General features: G+C 24.2%; 1 protein-coding gene across 1 annotated transcript; it reads left to right on the top strand.

The window, feature by feature from the left end:
• The first annotated feature begins 2124 nt into the window (after positions 1–2124).
• Positions 2125–9717, top strand: LOC145834705 (transmembrane protein 150A-like). The gene is made up of 9 exons (XM_082942202.1): positions 2125–2283; positions 4568–4657; positions 5125–5181; positions 5238–5305; positions 5649–5776; positions 6134–6332; positions 8101–8150; positions 8576–8743; positions 9197–9717. The coding sequence occupies exons 1-9, from the start codon at positions 2195–2197 to the stop codon at positions 9434–9436; spliced, it is 1089 nt and encodes a 362-aa protein (XP_082798328.1). The 5' UTR covers positions 2125–2194; the 3' UTR covers positions 9437–9717.
• Positions 9718–9919: the final 202 nt, after the last annotated feature.

The following is a 9919-nucleotide window of genomic DNA, read 5'->3' as shown; positions in this document are numbered from 1 at the left end:
GTATCAGTTTATTAAAACAAACTAGATAAAGTCTACCGCTAATCAGTAAAATGCAATAATTTTTTTCATACTAAGTATTTAAAAATTGTTTTTAGCTTACAGTTATTTTCTAATAGTAGTTTATTTGTAATTTTAAAATCTTTTAATAATAAAACTTAAGACAAACAACCCTATTTCAATTGCAACTTAATAAAAAAAGTTTTACGAACCGTTTAAAATACTTTTTGTTTAAATTGAAGAATAATTGTAATTTTGAGTGACCAATTTTAAAATTCGGCAAAGTTATAAAATAAATTTTACTAATTAAGGTTATCTGTTTTTGAATAATTTTTGAAACTAAACCTTCCCAAGTTTTAAATACAAATAACTTTTAAAGATCTTATTTTATTAAAATTAGAGAGCTAAATTTAAAATTTATCATTTACTTAAATTCATAAACAGTATAACACTAACAAAGGATTTAACCTAATAGATAAATAATTTTTTGTATCTTAAACTTTATCGGTTCAAAATTTGTAAATTTTGAAATGTTTTCAAGCAATTTCTTACTTTTAAATACTTTAAAAATATGAGATAATAATCATTCAAGTTTTTGCACTTTTATTATTTATTGCTGCTTTATAGCTAAATTTTTTGAAACCTTGCTTCCAACTATAACTGTATGTTTTGTACATTATCATTTAATTAACTAAAAAAAATTTTAAAGATAGAAATGTTAATTAAATCAACCTAATAAAGAAAAGACTAAGTTTTAGATTGACTTACAAAGTTATTCAAGGCTTACTGTTATAAAACAAAAATTTCAGTATTTTTGACAAGTACTTTACAATACTAAGTTTAAATAGAAATTTAACGTAGTTTTTACAGAACTATACTTTCTTAAAAACATTAGTACAATATACATATTTCTTTTGGTAATCTTTGGATCATATGTGTTTAACCTCAATCGTATTAATGACCTCAAAAAGAATTATGCCTTAAGCAATTAGCGCAATATCTCAGTTTAAAGCAATTCTATGATTTTATTCTTTTGAAAATGTAGGTTTCCTGCACATGTAAAAGTTTTAAAAGTTATTTGGTTCTGCATGTAAAATAATATAATTAAAACTTTTTTTAGTTTAAAAATAGTGAAAAATGAAATTCAATTGATTTCAGTGCAGTTTGATGTATGAGGTCTATGTTTAAATACAAGTAGAGGTTTTGTTTTACTTATGAGCTAATTCAGTTTTGACATTTAATTTGTAATTTTCTGTATTTACATAAACAAAAAGCTGTAAATAACTTAAAGTGTAACTTTATTTTCTCTTTTTTACAACCTTTATCGAATTTTTGAAAGAAAGCTTTCAAAAAAAATCGGTCTTCAAAACAAAAATTAACATTTATTTTTAGCTTAGATACTTTAAAAGTGTAAATAAAGTAGCCTTAAATTTTGTTTTTCTCAAACTAAATTTTGATTTTTTGCTTAATAACTGGTAAACGTAAAAATTCGTTGCAATTTTTATAAACATTGCTGAATGTATATTATTTTTCGTTTGAAAATGTTAACAGTATTAATTAATTATGCTTTGTTAGTAAAATTATTTATCAAAATGTGTTTTTGTTTTAACAATTTTATAACAAACAAGTACTAGCTCTAAAATAATTATTCTTATTATGCGTTTACCAAAGTTTGCTTAAATATCAAAAATAAAGATTTAGTAATCATGTAGTATAAAAGTTTTTAACATGATAGTTTATTTTTATTTATTCTTAAAAACCTTTCATTTGTTGTTTTTTACTAAAGCTACCAAACACGTTTAGAAAGTTTAAAGTATTAGCTTACATAAAGTTGCAACTTTAAAATAAAATTAGCTGTTTCGTTGTAAACTATATTAACAAATTAGTTGTATGGAAAAAACGTTTATAAAACGTAATTACTTTAACAATTATGAAAAAATTTTACACAAAGACCATTTCGTTAATTACTTTGACCAAAATTTATTTTTTATTAAATTGTTAAAAAACTACAAAAAACATTTTTTTAGTTTGCTACAAATTTAATTTTTCAAAAAACTTAGTTATAAGTTTATGCTTTTAAAATATAAGAAGTTATCAAGTTTTTTATTTTCATTTTAAGTATCAGCATTACCAGTAACTTTAAAGTATACTTTACGTGGAGTGAAACCACAAATTAGGATTTGAAAAAAGAAAAAAAATGAAAGGTAGAAGAGCTAACAGTTTGTTGGAGCCAACAGAAACCGAAAAAGATGATAAAAACAACATTGTCACTAGAATTTTTAAGCGGTAAGCTACGATCAATGAAATTTTGTACAATTAAAAAAAAAATGTTGTTCAATAAAAATAAACATTAAGGTTTTTGAACTAGTTTAGTTAAAAACTGGATACAACAAAAAACAGATGCTGAGTTTTTAAAAACTCAGACTAGGAAAAGCACTTTTTTTTTAATAAAAACAATTTATTAACAACAAATGTCAATTCTGTTTAAAAGTTAAAGTGTGTAAAACTTTAAAGGTTTGCTCAAAATTCGTCTTCCAATAAAAATAAAATGATTTACCATTAAGATGTAGGTATTTAACTTTTATGATTCTTCAAATAAACTTGATAACATTTTTTAAACTATTATATGCTGTCCTGGCATGACGTTAAACTGTTCTGGTGTATAACTCGATAACCGAAAGATTTTTTGTACAGCAGGTCCTAGGATCAAACTTTTTGAGCGTTTTTTTTTTGTCGTTCAATAAACAATAACAAAATAGGTACAAAATAAAACAAGCTAACTTAATCTGAAGGAAAATTGTATAGATTTAAAAAATAGTACGTTCGTTTTTTGTTTGGATTTTATAAGTTAATACTTTATAAAAAGTGCAAACGTGTAAAAACAGTAGCACTAAGCTGTAATTAAATTCAAATTTTAGTCTCAGCTGGATACAAAGAGTTTAATCAGATTAAGTAGTTGAATAAATTAATTATTTTATGGCAAAAATTTCCGTGGTTTACCATTATTCTAACAGTACATTATTTAAACACATTGATTTTACTTTAATAAAATCTGTCAAAAAACTACTTTTAAATGTAATTTTCCTGTTTGTTTGAGTGGTTTCTAAAGATAAAGTACCACATAATGCGTGGTCTAAAGTTAAAAGTAAACTACACTAAGTAAATTAAAAAAGGATGGTTTAAAGCTTCCAACTATCCCAACCTTAAAAAGACTTTCGGAACAATAAGTTTTCAGCTTTAAAAAAAGTTTGTTAACAGTTTATATTTTTATACGCATTTATTTATACTTATAAAAGATAAAAATCCATATTTATGAGAATTTTTTTCTCTTTTTATAAAACATTGTTTACTATCACAATACGCTTTGTGGACGTTTAAATACTTATAATTGTTAATTTTTATAATAATCGCAAAATTTCTTGACTCACTTTTAAGACTAACATAAAACAAAATTTTCTATGTTGAAAACAACATGTTAGCGTTATTTTTGAATTTTTTTTTTTAATTTGCAATTTTTTTCAATATTTTTTTTTTAATTGTACCTACTGTTCAGATTAAGCTAAAAAAGAAAATTTATGAAATGTAAGGTTTAAGTAGTTTAAGGTTTTTAATTAAATTTAAGTCTTTCAGTTTTAAATACGTTAGAACTTTACGGTATTAACAAATATGTCAAACAATTATATACACAATTTAAATCGGATTTCTTACGTTTTTGAATTTTCTACTTAATAAACATATAAATTAGTAAAAAATATGTGTCTAACTATATAAGTATTTCGTCCTAAGTTTATAAAAAAGCTAATTTAAAAAAAATAATTTTTCCAAAAATATTATCGTTCATTAACAAATGTTTTTCTGTTTTTTAAACAAAACACTTTAGAAAGTTTTTTAAATTATTTTAAGTGTTTACAAATATATGGTTACAATTACAAAGCGCTTTGTTGCGATGAAAATTTTATACTTGGATTTTAAGAAAAGAACAGAAGAACTTTTCTTTTAACTTCAAGCATAATTACAATATAAAAGTCATATAACACTAATGTTTTCTTATATAAATAAAAGAATCCAATCGTGATCAATATATAGAAATCTAGGATTGTTGTTTGTTTTTAAATAACATAAAAACTAACAAATTGATTAATTTAGAACTAGGCTTTTATACCTATCACAAAAGTTAATAATTTAGTTTTATAAGTTTTATCAATTTAAAATAGTTTCAGTTATGTTGTTAAAGTATTCAAGAATTATAAAATCATCTAGCCAAAATTTTGTACATATATTTTTTTTATACATATATCAAAACTTCAAATTTTAAAATTCATTCTTAAAAATCTCAACTATACATTTGATATGTCCATAGCTCAAAATAACCAACATACTGTATTCTGTAAACTAATAAAATTTTTATTTAAACATAATATTTTTAACTGCTGTCTAAATGTTTATACGATATACTGAGGTATTTGTATATTTTATTTAAAAACGGTAAAATTTTAGGTAATTCCAATTTTATGTTTTCTATACTTGCATCTACGCTTTAGTTCGATTAACACTCATTTACTACTTTTAGACAAAACACGGATGGCATGTGTGGTCCAATACCTTGGAACTATCTTCCAATCATTGCTAGTGTCTTGCCATTAATCGGATTTTGTATTACGTAAGACACTTTATCATATTTTTTATCTACCACACAATATTTTAGGAGAAAACATTATCAGTTTTTTATCTCTAGAAAGTACATAAGTATAAACATACGCTAATAAATTCAACTTTGTTTTAGTGCAACACCTAGGTAATGTATAAAACACTGCAACTTTTGGTTAATTTATTACTTAGCTTATGAATTGTTATCTTTATTCATCACATTTTTTAGTAATAATGCTTTGTAAGTTTAAATAAAGTTTAAGATAGTCTTAAAGCTATTTTAACAAAAAGTTTTAATAGCTTAATGCTAACTCTTTTTTTTCTGTTTATTTATTTGAATTTGTGTCTTTGTATTTTGAAATCATATGCCGTTACAATTTAATCTTCGAGCAATATTTTTTTGCCGCTTGACTGAACTTGCACGAATTTATTACATAACATGTTTGAAGATTATCTTGAGCAAACTAAAAATACTTGCAGATATTTAGTGGCGAAGATGAACTGTCACACGGAGAAGTGGCATGTTCCTTACGTGAGGTGAGATTGTTTTTGTGACAACTCTTAATAAGACGGTAACGAGCTTTTTTATTCAGCTACACGGGAGCTAAGTTTCCAGAGCTCATTTATTTCGGGTTGTTGCTTAATTTAGAAGGATTTTTAGGTTAGGATTAATATTTACAATATAAATAAATAAACAAAAAATCTATGTTAGGCAACTTGTGAAAAATTTGTGCAAAGTTTATTATTTGAATTTAAACTGCCTTCTAGATCTAGAAAAAAAACTTAGTGAAACTAGATTAAATAAATTTAAAAAAAACAATTAAGTTGTATTTACAAGTTTTACAAAAAAAAACTGTTTAACCGGTTTACTATTGATATTTCTTTTTTCTTAACGTTTTGTACTTTTTGTACATACACTTTTATTTTTGAAAATTTGAGCTATTGTACATCTAAGTAAGCAACTAAATGATTTAAATATTTTAAGTTTATTTGTAAATTTTCAGGAATGTTCACAGTTTTACTAGCTTGGAGATATTACCGTCATTTAGGACAAAAAGGATTCCTGAATAATTGCACAATTTTGATTGGCTCAATTTGTTGTTTTGGAGTTATCATAGTTGGAAACTTTCCGGTTTGTAGCTGTTTATTAATTTTAAAACATTATAAGTTCTACATACTTTTCAATTTAAGTTTTTAAATTATTTTTATATAAATACAGTTTAGTAAAAATCCTATCATGTTTATTTAATTTAAAACTTATGTATGAAAAGCATAATATAAATGAGTCTTTATAAACAGCTTCAAAATACCAATTAGTTTTTTGTTATCAATTTCTTTTACATTAACATTTAACTTGCACATATGCTTATGAAAAAAAGTCTGTAATAAGTAATAACGACATATCTAAACATAAAACTGAACTATTTATTATTTTAAACAACCTTTTATTTTACCAATGTTTTTCAGCTACATGTGTTTATATTGCTAGGTATCATACGCAAAATATCCCCATTATTTCGGAGCAGGATTAGCTTTTGTTTTTGGAACTCTTTACACAATATTGACTGCAGTTTTGAGCATCAAAACATCACAAAGTCGAGTGAACTCAAAAAAACATTCGAAACTAAATCGAGTAAAAACGTGTCGTACTATACTGGCAATTGTCATGACTTTATCACTAATAACACGTTAGTTGACAAACTATGTGCTTTTAGTAAATATAACGTTCAAGTAGCTTAGTATGAGCGATATATAATTGTTAATGTTTGGTTGATTTTTCATTTAAACTTTTTATTTCGGAGGCTATTTGCTTTAATAAATAAAAAGTTGTATTTAAGAAAAAAAATTATATACTGTTTGATTTTTTTTAACTTGTTAAATATATTAATTTTTTTTACTTCTACAACAACGGAAATAAATTTTTGAATAACCAAAAACTTCATTATTAGAGGCAGTTTTTATAAGTACATCACTTGGCTCGTTTAAAATTTGAAAAACTTCAGATTAACCGTACTTTGTTCTTAACAATGAACTTACAAAATAGTTTAATGTCTAAAATTTAGTTGTGAAATTTCTTAATGCAGTTAAATCAAAAGTGTTTACCAGTTTATCTGAACCATTAAAATTTTTTGTTAAGCTGTAAAACGTCTGGCACTTAATTACTGCGTTATCAATTTACCACCATAGTTTACAAGAAAGATAAATTAATCCACTTTTAAACTTTATTATTTGCTTAATTACATTTAACTTTATTAGAAGAGGTATATTAGGTATATAGTGCTTAATTATAACTATATTTTAGGTTTTTTGTTCTTAGTGTATGTTATTCTATTTATAAAAGCTACACTACGATAAAACGTAACACTATTTTTTAGCTGGTACTGTAATTTATAAAGTTTTTTCAGTGCTAGGACTCTTTTTTTTCAACATATTAAAAATTAGGTTGTCCTTTAAATGACATTAATCTAATGAATCTGCGATCTTTAAAAATTTATAAAAAAAAATTATGTAGTTGTAACTTAATATTTTTCGAATACTTTGGTAAATTTTCTGGTTAGGCTTTTATGAGCGACATGTTTAAAAATTTTATGAAAAACTTAATAATTAAACTTAAAAAAATAAAAATGAATTAGTTTTGAAAGTATAATGTTAAAACAAGTTTACTTTTATTTTATCTGTATTTTCTTGGTTTATCAAATAACAACTAAACCTCAAGGAACATGCGTTTATTTAAAATGTGAATTAACTATTTTCATGTTTTGTTATCGAAAAAGGCTGAATATAAAATCAGACATAGAACAAAAATTTAAAATATTTTAATATAGTTTTAAACATATATAAATTTAAATTAAAAAATTGTTTGTTTATCATTTACAACTAAAAGATTTAATAAAAAATGTATAAAAATACAAACTGTGATGTTATTTAAACCTGTTTAAATTAAAATAATAAAATTTATTTAAAAAAAATCGTTTAAAGGACGATTTTTAGGTTTAAATTTAGAATGACAAATATTGAAGTCTTTAAATGCTTTAGTTTGAAATAAAAATAACTAGTTATCTCTTAAACTTGTACTGTTGTGGAAATTTTACACTTTAACTTTATAAAAAGAAAATATTTCTGATCAAGCTTTTGAAAACATTTGAAGTTTAGTTTTCTTTAAAACGAAGAAATTTTTTTGAAGTTTAAAAAATTATTATAACAGTAACAAACAGTTATCTAAACCTGTGAAATAGATAAAGAAGCAAATAAATTTAGTTTAATAAAATTAGCTCAAACTTTAAAGTCTGATTTCGAAATTTAAAAATAAAGCATCACTATTTTGTATTAAACTTTTTAAAGTTTAACTTTTGCACACATATTTTCTACCCTTCTTTCAAAATTGGCAATACAAATTAAAAAACCTTTTATCAAACTTTTTATAGTAATATCTTTGTTTTAATTGTTTTATTTCAGTTGTTGGATTTGTGCTTTACAAAAAACTGTATTTAGAAGACCTCTTAAAAGTAAGTTTAAACTTGAATGTTTGAGATTAGTTTTAAATACTGCTATTTTTTTTATAAAACAAATTGGTTTGCAAAAACTCAAACATACTTTATGTGATTTTTTTAAATATTCCAGTAAGAAAATTACAAAACCATTATAAGGCTTCTAACTTCTCATTGTTTTTACTGTACTTAAAATAAATTAAACAACTTTTTTAGAACAGCTTAGAATTTTTCCAAACTAACTATGGCGTTTGTTAAATACAAGCTTACTACCTTATAGTTGTATCACTTTTAATTTTTTTTTGGTTATCGTCATACTGAACTCAGATGCAACTAAGCTGAAATATTGTTTTTAGATTTGTAGTTCACGTTTGTAAAGATTTTGCAAACTTTAACTAACTAATTCTTGAATTAAAAAACAACTTAAAAGCTTAACTAAACAGCCAGAAGACAGGGAGATAGACTACGACAGATTGATGATGCTCGACAATGGCGAGTGCGCCGAATACTACAACGAAAACAAGAAAATTGATTTGTTCGGCGCCCTTGTGGAGTGGATGCAAACAGTAGGCATTCTGGTGTGCTTGTTCCTTTACACATACGAGTTTCAAGTTTGTTCTTTAATGGTGATGTAAAGTAAAAACCTCAATTTAACAGCACTTGTAAAGTTGTATCTAATTAGCTGTACAAGGGCTTCTTAAGTAGCTGCTTACCGTGTTTTTGATTATAAGTTTTTTTTTAAGTTGACGTTTGAACCAATATTTTATTTACAGAAGTTTTAATTAATCATAGGTCAAGCGTATTTCTTAAAATTTTCTTGAAAAAAATAAAGCAATGAGGTTAACAAGGATATAACTTTAAAAAGTAATTCTATGTTCATAAATTACACAAAAATATAGTTTGTAAAGACTAAATCATTTTAACATTAGTTTACTTGAACGGTTAAGCCTAAATAAACACTTAGCTAAGTAACCAATAAGTTTATATCAAATCCATCTGACTATTTGAAGTTCCTAACGCACTTTTTTTCTTTACCAGCTGTATAAATTATAAAAACTTTTTAGGCATTCACTTCAGTAAAGATTGTTCTGAAGGAAAGAAACGGAGTCATTTTGAAAATTTGCGAAGTTGATGACTATTCGGAAGAAGTTGTTTGTGACGTAACAAACGAGAGTTATGACGTAATAATCGAAAGTAATGACGTAGTAATTGAAGATTGTTACGCCGAAGAGGTCGGTGTCGTGTTAACGAGTGAAAATTCAGGCAAAGCAAGTTGCAGTATGAATGTAGCAACAATTTTATGAACGTAAAAGTGTTTAAGTTATTTTATAATTTGAATTTTGAACTACATTTAAAATACATGAAAAGTTAATTTACTCCAAGTTTCAATATTGTCAAAGATTTTTAAGTGTACGAGAAGAACTTAAGGCTTTTTTTTAGTAGCTTAAACTTTTCTAATTTAATGTTTCCAGCAGTTGTCTTCTATATTTACAAGTAATTTAGAGTAACTAGTATGACTTGTCTTTGTTTCTCGATGTTGCACTAATAAAAAGCCTTAAATTACAACTATTTTAATTAAAACAACATCTATGTGTTTTATGAAACCTTACAAAAATAAAGAATAAAATTCTGAAAACATCTAATCAAAAAAATTATTTTTTACATATTGCTTGTATTAAATTAGTTACTGTTTGTTTAGTTGTAAGTTTTATTTTTACACTGTTTAATAGTATTTTTTTTTCAAAAGCTGTGTTTTATAATTTTTAAAGTAGTTTTTAATGACGAAA

The sequence above is a fragment of the Thalia democratica genome, chromosome 4, assembly GCF_965202585.1.
Source record: "Thalia democratica chromosome 4, ktThaDemo2.hap1.1, whole genome shotgun sequence".
NCBI lineage: Eukaryota > Metazoa > Chordata > Thaliacea > Salpida > Salpidae > Thalia > Thalia democratica.
This window is presented reverse-complemented; position numbering and strand designations above follow the sequence as displayed.

Excerpts from the sequence above, each read along its gene's own strand:
- LOC145834705 (XM_082942202.1), top strand. The coding sequence starts at position 2,195 with ATGAAAGGTAGAAGAGCTAACAGTTTGTTGGAGCCAACAGAAACCGAA. Across the intron at positions 4,658-5,124 it reads TTAATCGGATTTTGTATTAC|ATATTTAGTGGCGAAGATGA; the intron begins GTAAGACACTTT and ends AAATACTTGCAG. Across the intron at positions 5,777-6,133 it reads TCATAGTTGGAAACTTTCCG|GTATCATACGCAAAATATCC; the intron begins GTTTGTAGCTGT and ends TTATATTGCTAG.